The sequence below is a fragment of the Arachis stenosperma genome, chromosome 5, assembly GCF_014773155.1.
Source record: "Arachis stenosperma cultivar V10309 chromosome 5, arast.V10309.gnm1.PFL2, whole genome shotgun sequence".
NCBI lineage: Eukaryota > Viridiplantae > Streptophyta > Magnoliopsida > Fabales > Fabaceae > Arachis > Arachis stenosperma.
Window position 1 is genome coordinate 5,765,279 of NC_080381.1, and position 16,452 is coordinate 5,781,730.

At 35.7% G+C, this 16,452-nt stretch overlaps 1 protein-coding gene across 1 annotated transcript; it reads right to left on the reverse strand.

Annotated features, from left to right (window-relative positions):
- Positions 1-4,067: 4,067 nt before the first annotated feature.
- Positions 4,068-16,135, reverse strand: LOC130982270 (regulator of nonsense transcripts 1 homolog). Its single transcript, XM_057906209.1, has 29 exons — positions 15,407-16,135; positions 13,506-13,757; positions 13,249-13,419; positions 13,071-13,121; positions 12,829-12,921; positions 12,589-12,684; positions 11,702-11,752; positions 11,498-11,616; positions 10,807-10,915; positions 10,032-10,154; positions 9,861-9,932; positions 9,704-9,775; positions 9,512-9,578; positions 8,995-9,137; positions 8,845-8,916; positions 8,640-8,768; positions 8,347-8,502; positions 8,046-8,159; positions 7,835-7,933; positions 7,678-7,755; positions 7,411-7,545; positions 7,105-7,179; positions 6,861-6,975; positions 5,790-6,157; positions 5,627-5,689; positions 5,468-5,539; positions 5,174-5,305; positions 4,959-5,078; positions 4,068-4,811 (listed from the first exon to the last, which is right to left on the reverse strand). Exons 1-29 carry the CDS (start codon positions 15,929-15,931, stop codon positions 4,689-4,691), a joined length of 3,795 nt encoding a protein of 1,264 aa, XP_057762192.1. The 5' UTR covers positions 15,932-16,135; the 3' UTR covers positions 4,068-4,688.
- Positions 16,136-16,452: the final 317 nt, after the last annotated feature.

Sequence of the window (16,452 nt, forward strand, 5' to 3'; positions counted from 1 at the left end):
GACTTCTACTCTTTAATTTTAATTTAAAATTTCTTTAAATATATAACACTTTCTTGGACAAGGGACCTTCCATCCTCCATTTTCCAAACCAAAAAAATTGGTTAAGAGGACTATAATATTACATGTGAAATCATCACTTAAAAAATTAAAAATCTTGCAAATACTCTTCCATACATTATTATTTAATTTAGGTATATTGTAAAAATATTATTTTTATTTAAATGGGATTAAAGAAATAAATTACATTTTAATACAAATATTTTTATAAAAAAATATTTTTGGTATTTTTATTGAAATATGTGCCAAACTATATATAGGTTTAATTATATATTTTTAATTTATTAAATAAATTTTTTAAAGTATTTTATTTAAAATTTAATTTTGATGTAATGATAATTTATACAATTATTCAATTTTTTTTAGATAATTACTTACGTAGTGAATATAAAAAATTAAAAAATTATTATTTGTATTGATATGATATTATGTAATTAAAAATATTTATAAATTTATTTTATACTAATATTATATTAAAATTAACTTTTTTTATTTGAATTCAAAACATTGAATTTGAATTAAAATCTAAATAATTATGTTGTCTTATTGTACTTAAGATTTCAAGAAAACATAAAAATAATATATCTTTATAAATAATTGTCAAAAATAAACTAAATTCTTTAAATCAAACACCCACTTATATTAACATTTGCTATGTCCACGAATACACAATCTAATGTCCGAAGAAACTTTTACCTAACTTGTATGACGTGTATAGTGAAACATGGCATGATGAGTTGGTATACTCACAAACTTCTCCAAAATATGAATAGATCCACGAGTTGCGTGGCAATATAAACTGAACGAGACTAAAGTAATAATTTAATCAAAGATGATGGGCATTTTGTTTCGTTTGGCCAGCTGTACAACAAAATCCAAACTACTAAAAATGTTTAATACGTTAATTCCTCTATAGTTTCTTTCATGAAGGGGTCCAGTGTCCAGTGTGAAAGCTCCAATTGCAATTGCCATTAGTGTTTATAACAATTCCAATTCAACTAAACCACAGTATGATATATACTCAACGACGGATAACGGCACACGTGTCCTGATTTCTTACGTTGACATTTCTCTAATATTATTTTTGGTGTGGAATAATAAGGCATTCAAAACCAGATAGCATTTTCAAAATTGTTAATCGATTCAGCTTTCAACAATTGAAAAAAGAAAATGATGATGATAGATTGGTTGGCATGTTTTTCAAGTTCCCCCTAGGGGGTGGTTGTTCGTAATTTTCCTTTTTTTTATATATAATGGTGATGTGTTCAGTGTTGTATTATTTCTTACAACAATCTTAATCACTAGCTCATATTAATGTTACACCATAGTCCATACTCTTTTTTTTTCCGGTATTCATGCACAATATTTTTTAGGTTTAATTATTTTGTTTGTCTTTATAGTTTCGTAAAATTTTTAATTAGCTCTTTATACTTTTTTTTTTCTTTTAATTGGTCCTTGCACCAAAATTTTTTTTCAATTAAGTTTTTATACTTTTTTTATTTAAAAAAAGTTAGTTTAGAGACCCAATTAAAAAAATATAAAAAACTAATTAAAATTTTCACAAAATTATAAAAATCAATCAAGTAATTAAACCTATTTTTTTATTGTTTGCACAAGAATGTTGCACCATACTTTATCTCTCCTTAGACTCGAAAGCAAAACCTTAGAAAAGCCCATTCATATTTCCTAATAAGCAATTCAAGAATAATAAATGAAATGCCATAGTCAATTCATAGGCCGAAAACAAGAAATAAATTGTTACACTACATTAGTACATTCAGACCCCAGATAATGAAAATGTCATACACACATGTTAGCCATTGCTTTATGATAAATGCGGTCAATAACTCAATATCCTATGAAAGAGTACAGGAACCAATTTTAACACACTGTACAATAAAGGGTTTATACATATTAACGATTCACATTTCACACGTTTGAATATTTTTTTTAACAATACTACATGACCATCAACAATTTATACATATATTTATAAAAATTAACACCTATAAAATACATAATTTACACTTATATTTACTAAAATTTATATACATAAGTTAATTAATTTATTTATTAAAAATAATTTAGTATTTATTTTGATTAAATATTGACTAAAATTACTAAAAATTACTAACACTTAAGTTTTTCTGTATTTTTTTTAAACAATCTCCAAAAATTAACTATTTCTAATGATACAATATATATGATTTTATAAAATACTTTTTACACCATAAGTATAAAAAGGAAAAAAAAAAAGAAAAAAGAAAAATATGACCCTCCAATAAAATACTCCAAAAAGTGACAACCGACAACACAGAAATTATAGCCTAACTACTATTGCATGTATATATCCTTTTGTCCTGAAACTGAAAGTGAAACAAAGGAGCGTATAAAATAATTGGTGGTGTGAATACTAGAACAACCGTGAATCATACAAGTTCGATTTTATATACAGTACCAAGTAGGAACGCCAAGAATATATTATAGTTAGTTAATTCACTTAAATTATAACAAATTATATAATATTTAAATATATGATCAAATTGATTAATAAATATTATTAATTTAATTTAATGAGATAGAATAAATAAATTAAAAAAATAGAAATATACAATTTTATTATTAAGGGCAGAAATTTAATTTAATATAATAATATTAGACATCAGTAGAATGAGCTGAACAAATGTCAACGGTTTATCGGATACAATACAAGTATACAAGACTTGGGGTACTATCCACCTGTCAGGATAGGATCAGATGGATGATTGTGTATAATTTATTCTTCTTGCCTTTTTAGGAACACCCCAAATTAGAAAGATCCCTAACGTTAATTACGAAAGGGAAGGGGTGTCTGCGGTCATGCTTCAAATGGAAAACTACAAGAGCAGCAGTAGCAGGATGGCAGAAGACAACTTTCCAAATTCAAACAAACAAGACCGTACAGTCAATAATAGTTAGAATCATTTACATGGGAGTAAGAGAAATCAGCGTAGGGGGGAAAAACCTAGAAATCCACGAACTAGAAAACGTGTGCGATACCGTCACCGGTCGAGTCCTCACCGGCTCATGGATATGGGACTCGGCTCTAATTCTCTCCCAATGGATGATGAACACAGCTCAATCGCGCTCCCAACCGGAATTCGACCTTACCGGAAAAACCGTTATCGAACTCGGCGCCGGAGCAGCTGGCCTCCCTGGATTGACGGCGGCGATGTTGGGAGCCTCCCGCATCGTGCTCACCGACATTGAGCCTCTCATCCTGGGTTTGTCTAGAAACGTGGAAGCAAACAACCTGGACCACGTAGTACACGTGAGGAAGCTCGTTTGGGGTACGGACGAGTCGCTCGGCGAGTTTGACGTTGTTCTCATGTCCGATGTTTTCTTCGACCCGGACCAGATGGGTGCGTTGGCTAAAACGCTGAAAAGCGCGTGTGGGGATCTTACTAGAATTTGGGCAGCCACCGAGATTCGACCATGGACAGGGAACTGCCTCACCGCCTTGGCAGATCAGGGTTTTGGGTTAGTGGCGCTTTCCGACCCAGTAAGTGTAGACCTAACTGGGCCTGGCCCAAAACAGCAAAGTAGCTTATTTACCGTTTTCAGTCTCGTTAAGCAGAGTGATGCCGGCCACGTACCACCGGCGTTTTTTTATTTTTGGGGCTAATGCTTTATGTATATAAATAATTTACTTGGGAGATCCGAGTGCCTGATCGTCGAGAAAGAAAGTTAGATGATGTTCAGGATAACGTTGTTGTATTAGTATATGACCAAAAGAAGAAAACATTATTCGAGGAAATCAATTTAATTTCATTTTCTTAAAATAGACTAAACCATACTCAAAACAACTGCTCATATAAACCACTAGATTTTTTTTCTTTGGCGGAAGGGGCAAGAGGAGGGGGGAGTGAGAGAGAGAGATGGACCTTGAAATGAATAAGTTCTAGGACTGTGTCTTGTCCTTTGAAGGGATTACTTAAAGTAACCCGGTCAACTATGTCTTGCAAACCTAATTTACATGTAAAATAATTATCACAACTTTATATGCCACCGTAAATTCTGAGCGGCAAGCTGCATAGTCAAACATTTTCCAACAATATCATCATTCAATGTTTCAAATTATATCGAGTACATAAATTACATGTTAGGTAGAGCTGAAAGGGTAAACCGCATCAGGGCCTTCTGTACAAAAAACATTCCCTTGGCTGCAGATTGATGCCGTATGCATTATATTACTATGTATCAGTATCTCCGCGACTACATTGTAGATTGTCCCTTCTGCTCCTAGACGGAAGGAAACCCTTTCGACAAAAACCATTCCATGTAATGCTTTCTCGAACAATTTCATTTGAATCCCAAACCAACACAAAATTTCAGTAAGGTAACGGGTTATCTTATCTTTCATTTTTTTCCCGCAGCCTAGGATTTGCTGCTTCTATCGCCATAATGCCCCACAATTCCACCAAGTCAAATCATAGATACCAATCCTTCAATATGGGTCCATGCAGGCAGCGATCCCAGGAAGCCAATCCCTCGGATGTAGCCAGCAAACATATTCCAGCAAAAAAGACGGGCAGAGTTGCTGATAGCAAAGACTGTAACCCATCAAAGTCATATTACGCTCCTTAAGCTGCTCAACCGCTATACTGAATTTTTTGATTTTGGGAACTCTGACCCTGAGGCTGCTGTTGGGAAGCCTGCAAGTTCATTGGCTGTGTGTTGTAATGAGAAAAAGGCTGGGAATAGAGAGAATTCATCTGCAAAGAAGCCAGGAAATTTACCACAAAATAATGACCGAGTTCCATGCATCAAAGTATCAAAGAGCTAATCAACTGGTGAAATTAACACGCCCCCTTAAATTTTATAAATATTTATTTGAAACAAAAGCTGAAACTAGAGGAAACCTGTGATTGGAGAGGATTGGCGTTAGCAACACCAAAATGGCTCTGTGTTGCATCATCTTGCAAGGGATCACCAAATCCAGCTTGAGTGAAAAGGCCTTGCGATCCATGGGCCATGTAGTCCTGGGAACCAACAGAAAGGAAAATCAGATCAGGAAGGAGAAAGAAGCAACTGAAGGAGAACAAAGTGAAAGCCCATCATTAGCCACTTCAACAACCTGAGACATAAATTCATTTCCAGAACCAAAACGTGAATATCCGGCTTGAGAGTTTTGGTTCATAAAGTTCCCTGGGAATCCACCTTGCGCTCCTTGAGTAGCATAATCAACAGCATATCCACTTTGAGAAGCCTAAAGGTAATCAATCACACACACCCAAAAAAAAAAAAAAAGAGGATACATCAGCAAAGAAACTAACAGGAAAGAACAAAGCACCCTGTTCTCTCATTGATGAGCTGAACTTAGGACTTGTACACCTTCCATGTACAAAAATAACTAAAACATTTCCCAAACCTGGGTAGCAAAATCAGCAACATTATAAGGAACATGCGATCCCTGGCTTTTGAAGTCATCACCCAAGAAGTCCTGATAGTAAATTTAAAATGGAATGCAATGAATTCCTATGATAAATTTGAAACAAAGTCAATCTTAAGCCAAATTACTGTTAAGTACCTGAGACATTCCAGGAACAGAAAATTGATCTCGAAATGATTGACCTGTCCCTTGGACTGGCATCTAATATGCACAAGGAAAATAATCAGAAATTGACCCTGAATATGACAATGATAGGGAGATGACTACATAACACAAGAAGATAAATGAAGAATGTACATACATTATTGGCAAACCCAGGTTGAGATAACGGACCACCAACAGATGGCTGGCTGTTTGGACTCTCCAAAGCAGGAAAATTATATGTAGATCCGATATTCCCAATAGGCTGTTGCGTTCCTTGGTGAGGAAGACTGCCAACTGGAGCACCAGAATTACCTCTTCCAGCCCCAAAACCCCGACTACCTGGAGATGGTACATGAGGAACTGCCCCAACAGGACCATGTACAGCTCCACGGGATGGAATAGCATATGGCTGAGATTGGGGACCACCATGGAAAGGAGGCAAGGGAACCCTTGGAATAGGATACCCGGCAGGATGCACTCCAGGCTTCTGAGTCCCATTTGGTGGGCCAGGCGGAACATAAGATCCTACATTTGACACAAAAAAGTGATTGAAACACCAAAACAATAGACTTAGGGTATGTTCAGGGTTTTGGTGGGGAGGGAAAGGCTTTGGAGGGTTAAACTTAAATCCCATTCACGAGTTCTATTATTCGGAGGGCGAGGAGCCATGGATTTTGAAGGTTTTTGTTAGCCCTCATTTTCAAATTTCCCCAAATTGGGGGGTTTTCATTTGATTTTAACTATTTTATCCCTACTAAAAAAAAGGCAGCCCGGTGCACGAGCATCCTGCATTAATGTAGGGTCTAAGGAAGGGCCGCATCCAAACGGTGTAATATACAGAGTCTAATTACATCAGTGGATGATTCCACAAGCTTGAACCCATGACCTTGAGGTCACACGGAGACAACTCAACCATTGCTCCGATATGTAAAATTGTAAAAATGTATAACCCCTCTAACATCTAAAACTCACGAACGAAGGGGTCTTAAAATCTTAAGCCCTTCCTTCCCTTCCATTCCCCTCCCCTTCCATCCCCTCCAAAGCCTTCCCTTGCCTTTCCCTCATGACTTGAGAACATACCCTTAAAGAATTTTCTGGCTATGAGTACACAATGGAACTCTAAGACAATCACATAGTGTGAATGATTATAAATCCCATCTAATACAGATAGCAAAAAAAGTTTATTTTAAGGAGGGGAATGGAGGTAAACATATAATGCAGTACATACCCCTTCCACGGCTGCTCCTTCGGTCTGAAGTAGTGCCAGCACCAACAGAACCAAAAGTATCATTAGCCGCAATTCCAGGTCCACCACCATAAAAGAGCCTTCTTTCATTGTAAATCTGAATGAAGGTAAGTTCAACCACAACATTAATATGTAATCATCTCAGAAAAAATACCTCAAAAGATAAGCATCCTGGCACCAGCAGGTATAAGAAAAAAACATCGCATTGCATTCCTGTAACACCTACCTTCTTGGGTTTCTGGAATTGAACCATACTCTGCTTCAAGTTATTTAAAGGCCCTTCAACTAAGCATTCATGTTCCTGTTTGAAAAATGGAGCATATACTGTTTAGAAAATAAAAATGGAACTTGAAAGGAGGGGGAGATTGGTATGGAATCACTCCTTATGTTGGAAAACTTAAACAACAACTCATAAGCGGGCTGGTTAAAAAAGAGCACGAGAATCGTGAAGTTTGAACAGAAATTTTATAATACTTCCAGCTCTTGCTTGGAAATAACTATTTATTGAGAAATCAACACCACTGGAAGATACCTTGTAGTGTGTCAATAAGCTATTCCATAGAGGTTGTTTGCTCAGAACTTTAGGGTTTCCCAGAATAACAATACCATATCTTGCTCGTGTCAAAGCAACATTGAGCCTCCTAGGATCATTCAAGAACCCAATGCCCTAAAGAAACAAATATAATTCAACGAGATCCATCAAACGCAATAACAATAACTCCAAAAAATATAAAATAAGATACACATCAAACTTTTTAAAAAGACATCAAGTATCAGAGCAAAGAATGGGTAAACCAACCTGATGTTCATTACTTCTAACACAAGATAGAATTATGTAGTCTTTCTCCCTTCCTTGAAAGGAATCAACACTAGCAACCTGAAAAGAACAAAATTTTTGTAGCAATTGAAGCCCGGTAAGCAATAGAATATAAATCTAGATGGTATCTGTATCAAACCTCAATTTCCTTGTAAAGTTGTTGTCTAAGAGCCCCATTTCTTGACATATAGTTCACAATATAAGCTCTTTGACCCTCATAAGGTGTTATAACACCAATCTGTTTGACATTAAAAAATAAGTAAATTAAAATAAATTTAAAAAAGAGCAACCATAATAATCCCAACACTAAAATCATTAGGGTTAATCCAAGTGCTCTAATTTAGAGTTACCTGACTTGGAACCACACCACTTTTTAAGAAAGTGGTGACAATCTTTTCTACATTTGCAGCTTCGGTCCTATTTAAATAAGACGTTCCACTTGCACTTATCTCTTCTTGACCCATCTGTAAAACGATTATATACTTGGGTTAAAAAATTAATAAATGGAAGAAAAATGCAATGGACAAAATTATGACGAATACCCAAAAAAAGGTAACTAAAATGTTGATTATTGACCAATTGTGAACAAAGAATATTTCTACCAGAAGAACAGAAACAATACTCACTACACAATACATGCATTTACAGTACCTGAACATAGAAAAACATGGGACGGTTTGGCACAGGCCATGGGAAGTCAATTCCTGACAACTGCCTTTCATTAACAGTAACGCCATTTTGCAGGGTCCCTTCGTAAAAGCTGTTCGAGGGAAATTCAGATAGACATGGATGCATACGGTACTGAACCTGTAAGTTGAAATGATGAAAAGAACTTCAGCGATTGCCCTAACAAAAAAAAAAGTAGCTTGTCTGTATAACTAGGAATAGCACTTCACAACAATTGCAGCAATGAATTGTCTCTTGCAAACTTAGCAATTCATTACCTGTAACCTAATTGGTTTAACACCAAGTAGCACAAGGCGTTCAAAAAGCGACTGCGCTAGCCCAGCACGAGCTGCTTTCTTGCACATAATGACTGGCCCAAGTTGACAATGGTCACCAACAAGAACCACCTATACAGATATTTTGTTACATACATCAACATTCAAGGAAAAAAGAAATGCATTAACAGATATAAACCCCAAATACCTGCTTTGCACCAAGAACCAATGGAATGAGGCACTCAGGTTCTGTTGCTTGAGTAGACTCATCAATAAGTACCTGCCAGAAAAAATTAAAGAAAATTCAGAATTGAACAGGAATGATGGCAATTATATGTAGCAGCAGACATATTCCAACCTGACGGAACCTAAAATTTGCAAGTCGAGGATCCCCAGCACCAACACATGTACAGCATATCACATCAGCACTTTGAGAAATCTCCCTCTCTGTTGCTCGCTTAAGTGCTTTGTATTTTTTCTCATCACTGCTGGAAAGTTCTCCTGTAATAGGATTAAAAAATGGTGGTTAATTTTACTCTCATGCATTACCCACAACACAGAGTTCAAATAGCAGTAGTAACAGCCTGAGGAAAAAGAGAGGGAGCAATAAATAAAGTAAAAATTCATAATTAGAAGAAAATGTGATCATTAATTGGCTAGAAGTAAACGAAAAGTCAGATTATTTTTATCCAAAGATTAACAATTACACAAATTTATGATAGCTATCTATTCTGAATAAAATTTAAGTACAAGCAGCTAGTGCAATACACAATATAGCGTAAAATGCACCGAACTTGGCCACAATTCAACCCAGTATGATAACTAGACAAAACAACCCAAGTTCTGTATAGCTTTTAAGAAACTAAATCCCAAACCTTGTTCATCCTTCAGCTGTTGTAATTTATGAAGTTCACTCTTGTCGGATGTGTCAAGATGCCGAACCTGGCAAAAATCACCATTATCATGTATCATGTAATCATAATTACTTATATGAAACATGAAGGAGGAAAGTATACATACTAAAAATACACTAGCATGAAACTGATCTGGAATATTACAAAACTAACCTGGTAATGAAGTGTTAAATGCTCAACAGGAGAACTTACAGCTTCCCTTGACTTTGCACAAAGCCGAACAACCTTGAATGAAAGAAATGCATGTATTACACATAGGTTCAATTTGTTTATAATAACCAATTCTAATTGGAATATATGGCACCCATACCTTTAACCCAGTAGCACTTATTTTTTCAGCCAGCTGGTCCACAGCAACATTACTAGGTGCACAAACCAAAACCTGAAAATTAAGTTGGCAGGGAAGTGAGGGAAGAAAATAAATGACTAAAACGAACCACGAGAAAAGCATACAATATCCAAAAAGGGAAACAGATCATACCTGTCCCTGACCTTGTTTGGCCATGTGATATACAAGTGCGGCAGAAGTTACAGTCTTCCCAGTTCCAGGGGGACCTTGAATCAAACTAATAGGTCTCTGAAGGACACTTTTAACCGCAAAAACCTAAAAAAAAAATTAGAAGATCTGTAATTTAGAGTGCACCAACATCCAGCAAAAAATTTGGTGGTGTCAAATCACATACGAAATTTTATGAAAGGGATTCCTTCCTTCATAAGGTGCATAATAACATATAACCCCACTAAACTACATATTTGGATCCAAGACAAGTAACAAAGTGTTAGCGATTGTGAACAGGAAGCCACCAAGCTTGGAGCTTTCTTATGAAAGGAAGAGAGCATGACAGGTTTTTATCAAACCATGATGGATTAAGGTTTCCATGAAGCCTTTCCCTAGTTTTGAAGATATTTTAAGGACGACAGAGAGAGATTGGAAAGTGACATATATTCCATTAATCTTCCCAAGTGCTCAGGTAATTACTTTCAAAATTTTCCCAACAGGTTTTGGAAAACAGACCAAGTTAGTTTTATAATGACAATAATACTTTATTATTCACATAAATATCATTGTTGAGAAAACAATATTTTACATATTATGAATTGCAATGTCTACATATTATTAATAAAATTTAAATCTATTATGTCTACATATTTTCTACTTTATTTTAAAAATAAAAAATAAGGAAAAAAAAAGACCACTTTATTTTTCTAAATCAGACATCCAAGGGCAACAGAGATTAGTCAAAACAACAACATACTTGAGATGCATTAAGCTCAGGAAGTCCTGGTGCACCAAAGCGACGAGGCAATGCATTACGCATCATCTGCACCTCAACTTCATGACCCAATAAGTGATGATAAATATACCTACATATTAAACAGCAATTGTGAACACCTGAACAATTATAATTCATAATTGTTGAGACATCATACATAATTACTTATTTTTAAATAAATCAGAACCCTGCCACGACACTATTCAAGTCATACAAAACAAACAATAAATACTGTCAAAATAATATATCAGTAACTCGCACAGTCAAACCTAGCTCCAAGATCATCCAACAGACACACAACACTAAGACACATGTCATGAAAAGTATGGTATAAATCAACAACTCATTACACACCCATAGTATGGTATAAATCAACAACTCATTACACACCCATTTGTCATCACATTCCAGTTAATAAAGAGATACAGCCCAGTCCTTGCAAGTATATGTAACTGTAAGCATGTTCGATAAATTTTATTTTAAAAAAAATGTTTTTATAGAGACATCGTTGTCGAACAAAAGGTAATGTGTTCAATGAAAATTTCATTCCTGAGCCAAAAAAAATTATTCATTCATTTGTGGAGTGTTGCCAAACAAAGGAGAAAGATAAAAATACAAGACAAATATAGAGCAATATAAATCCATAATTAAACCTTACAATGGAACAACTTACCCGCTTACACTTGTCTCATCCACAGCAAAGGTTTTCATAGCTCCCTGCATCCTGTCAAAGCTTGTACTTTTCCAAACAAAATCAACACTGAAACCATGGTTTATATCAACTGGAACCCCCTGCATACATCGAGGACAATAAGCACTCCACACAGACAACGTTCAAAGGCACAATGCAGGTATCAAAAAATAGTACTACACTTACCTGACTAGCACGAAGCTCCAGTGCAACCTCCTCTTGTGCAGTTAGCTTAATCTGAAGACAAAATACAATGCACATTATATATACACAGTATCTATATCTATACATCTATATCCACACAATATATAAAGGGGATTCTCTCACTTGGTGTCCAAAATCTTCATTTCCTTAAATATCCTTTAAAAAAAACTTTTTGCACTGTCACTTTATCAAAATTAAACTCTTCTAAATTAACTATTCATAGCAATACAAAGGACCACTCTATAAAAATAATTACCTACATTTTTAACGATAACTCCTCTTCAAAAATAACTATCCACACTTACGAAAATCACTCGTTTTATTTCCAACGCCATTTTTTTTATTTTAAGCTAAAAATCTATATCTTATTATCTTTTATTTTTCAAAAATAAAAATGCAAACTAACAGGCAAGGAATTGACTATTATTTTGTTAATATTATATTATAGCAATTAAAGTAAAGAACACCAAAGAAAAATTATCTAAAAGCAGCTATTGATTTTAAAAAAAAAAAAAAAAAACTTCCATTATCCATACAAAGAGTGAGGCACAGTACTAAACAACTGGACAGCAATAAAAAAGAACACAGACTACAGTCTTCTTTTGCTTTCAATCAGAAAAGAGATATCATGGGTGTTCAACTGCTCTAAGAATAAGATACAAAAGGATTTCAGAAACAGAAATTAAGGAGTTTTAATCATTTGAAGATATTTCTTCACGCTATCTATTAACCCTTTTTTTAACTAATATTTATAAATTAAAGTAGAGAGAGAGTTGATGTTGAGGTACAAAAAGTAGCCGACAACTTTGCTTTAGTTGTAGATACAATAGTTAAAAAGAATTAAAAATAGAATTAAACAGAATGCATACCACATGACCCACTGACTGCCAGGCAGGATGTGCTGCATCACCAGAATAACGCAATCGTAATTCATCACCAGGTACAAGCCGTAACTCATTATCTTCCTACAATATAGCACAAACTTGTTTATATTCCATAGAGAATTAAATTACAAAGAAAAACACTATGAATTGATTAGGAGGGCAAGAAAATAAATATGATATAAAACATAGCAGTAACAGCTGCCAAGTAGGCAAATGATAAAGCACCTTTGGAAAGACAAAGTATGCAACACGCTTCTTGTTAAGACCAATATCCCACCTAATTGTCACGTTGTCCTTGCTTTGAGATTCCTTCATCATCTACATTAACACAGCACACGTAAGACATCAAAACACGTCACAAGAGATGAGGGTATAGCAATGATGGATGTTTACTACAGTTAAGTAACTTAGTAAGTCCCAAAAGTACAATATCTTAGAATGGAGCAAAGGGAAACAAAAAATATTACCTTATCATAATCAGCTTCAAGCTTGATAAGAGGCGCAAATACATTTTGATACTGAGACAAGTCATGCAAAAAAATGTTATACGTTAGAAAGGACTGTCAACAATGAAAGTATCTGTATCCTCACCAATCATCATATTACAAAGATACAAGTTATCAACAAGTCATGCTTGATACATACCTGATATGCATCTTCGTATTTTAAAGCCACGGGCTGAGGTTCATCATCTACACCAGGCTTCTCAAGGTCCTCAAAGGAAGCATCTGGATTTGTCTTCCATAACTCTTCCACCTTATTTATTTGCTGTGCACTTATCTGGCGTGCCCTTAACTGCTCCTGTTCAGATGGGACCTGCAGAAGACCATATTATGTCAAAGATGGGGGGGAGAATATGTCATCAAATTAAATGAATTAATACTCAGGGAAGAAAAAGCAACCTTGACAAGCCATTGCAAGAAACACCTATCATCAATCAAGGGGCACCACTGACTAAGGTCCCAATTCATGTCCTTCAAGGCATTGACACTCAAGCAAGGCTCACGACAAAGAAGAACAACTACACTTTCAGTCTTCGCAGAAATAAATCCCAGTAGAAACACATTCCGACACCCACAGTTGTAGCATTCAAGAATTGTTTCACCCAATGGACTATCTTTGTGCAGACATACCTCCTTGTGTTTTGCCCGAACCTATATGGAAAAAGAAAAGAAGCAGAAAAGCTAAGCAACATTTGTTCACCAAAGAACAATATACACTTGGCCCTCAATTCAACAGCAATATTGGTCAAACATACACATTTCACCAAAATATGATTCATCATTTAAACCTTTCATGACTTGAACAAATCCATGGCCTGAGCTTTATACAAGACTTTCAATTAACTTTGAACTAATAATAACATATTAAGTACTATGAGCAAAGATAATATTTTGTTCACAATAAAAAAAAAAGAGATAATATTTTGTTAAAGCAAATATTTTCAGTATTATCTTTCATTCTATATGTGTATATGACTCATACAACAACAAGTCAACAACAACAAAGCCTTATCCCACTAGGTGTATATGACTCTTGCATTATAATAAATCTTTTGCAATATGTTATCAAATCTTATGATTAAATAGTGGTCATAATCAAAACAACCTTATTGTGCGGCAAACAATACACGTCAAATTGTACCATTTACTCATAAGAACAATGCATAAAAAAGAATAGAAAACTATGCTTGCATCTAAGTATGGCACTAGGACTATTAGCAGCCTAAAAGTGCAGAGCAAACACTACATCAGCAACTAAAACACAACTCCTAAATTAGAAAGAAAGAGACTTAATGTAGCTTTCAAGCATTACAACAATAAATTTGAATTACTGATCTAAATTTACGAGGTTCAAGCAGCCCTAATCACCAGATTTGTTACCAAAATGTTCAACATTATACCTCATAACTAACCATAACTTCTCAATAATTAACTTGATGTCTCGTCAGTAGCCACAGTAAATCTATATAACAGTTACTGTATGTTAATGGCCAAATGTTTATCACCAATATTCATCCATAAATTAAGAAGAATGGTATTTCTTACACCAGGTTCTTAGTTCAGGCCTCAGATTACATGAAAGCTCAACCAAAAAACCACACGTGATGGAGATGGATGTACAAACTCAACTGTGTTCATGATATCCCTTTGAACATATCCGGTGTTGCTAACATATCTTCCTTACGAAGTCATTAAGACTTAACCATGCAACTATTTTCTACATATCAGGAGGGTGTACATTATGCCATACCCAGGCTTCAAACCCACCCACTAGGTAAGAGTTCTAAATTCAGGTGTGGTACATGACCAGAGGTCCATACACCACCTACTTATCCCAGCTCAACTTCTTCATTTACCTCAACATTGGTACATTAGCAAACATGATTGCCCACTATTTATCATATCTAAGACGATTGCTGAGTATAGGGATTTCTTCCAAACAAACTCCTTTCCGGCAATCTATACATAACAAAATTTCTCCCTCCTTTCACGCGTAATTTTAAAGTAGGCACAAAAAGAACCACAAGTATGCCCTCCAAAACAGAAAGTTTTTCCTAAAACTACCAGCTATAACTAAGTTTCTAAACACTCAAACTGTAACTACAGCACTCTACTACTTCCCTCAATCGCACATTCTCAGATAAGCATACAAATCATACAACTTAAAATCGCCTAACCCTTTCCCACAATCTCTAAAACAGTCCATCGCTAACCCAAAAACAAACAATGATTTAACAACGAAGAAATCAAATAAAATTAAATTAAACAAAAAAAATTGCAATGCCGTTGCAACAACTCACCAGGTGATTGACGATATGAGATCCAGAGGTGTTCCCCCGCGAATTACAGAACCATTTACGACATGAAGGCACGTTACACCTCACAACACAAGCTGGATTAGAGACCCCACAATACCGGCAAGCATGCTCGGTAAAATCCCCTTTGCCATAGTCGAAATTATCATCATCCCCGGTGTCCTCAAAATTCAACCCGCTCATCCCCGCGACCAATGCATCCACCATCTGGCTGTTCCCGCCACTGCTGCTCCCTGACCTCCCCTTAGTGCCACTCCCGGCAGCTGCCGAAACCGGAGAGGCATCCGACTGGTGATCCGACCCAGCTCCTCCCCCTCCGCCACCGCGCTCCGACGTATCGGCAAGCGAATCAGAGGGAGTGGGCCACGCCACGGAGGACCTAATCGGGTCGCGGAACTCCGGGTAGTCGAAATCTTCGCCCTGAGTGTTGAATTCGAGGAAGGTGTACGCGTCGTTGGCGGTGTCGGGTTGCGAAGCGGTGTCGAATAGATTGCTCTGCTGCGAGTCCATGGCGGAATAGGGTTATCAAGTATCGATAATCGGGAAGCGCGCGATCTTAATTGGAATTGATTAGAGTTAGGGTTTTAAGATTGCGCGTTTGCGAAGGATGAAAGGGGTTATGAATTGTGAATGATTAGGGTTAGGGTTGGGGGAAGAAAGGAATAAAAGAGGAATAGAAATAGAGAGCTTGGTGTGTTGGGGACGGAGACACAAACATGAAAGCACATAATAGTACAAAGGGAGAAAGAGCGTATGCGGCCTACTGTACAGACGTACCCCAAGCAGCATACCAAATACGGGAACACGTGAGTACCACACGCTCTACACTTATCACGTGTTGCTGGATAATTTTTCAAAATAAGTTAAAGATAAACTACCAAAATCATATAAAAAATTTACATTGACAAAAATAATTTCAAAAAATATGATAATAAATCTTTGAAAAATATAAGATACGATCAAGATAACTAAATATTAAATATATGTTCAAAAAAATTATAATTCAAATTTGATCTAATTTTTTATAAATA

Bases quoted from the DNA above. Each gene is read 5' to 3' on its own strand.
- LOC130982270 (XM_057906209.1), bottom strand. From the start codon at position 15,931: ATGGACTCGCAGCAGAGCAATCTATTCGACACCGCTTCGCAACCCGAC. The intron at 12,685-12,828 runs GTGCTTTATCAT...GCTATATTGTAG, and splicing joins CATACTTTGTCTTTCCAAAG to GAAGATAATGAGTTACGGCT. The intron at 5,540-5,626 runs GTACTTAACAGT...ATTTACTATCAG, and splicing joins CTGTTCCTGGAATGTCTCAG to GACTTCTTGGGTGATGACTT.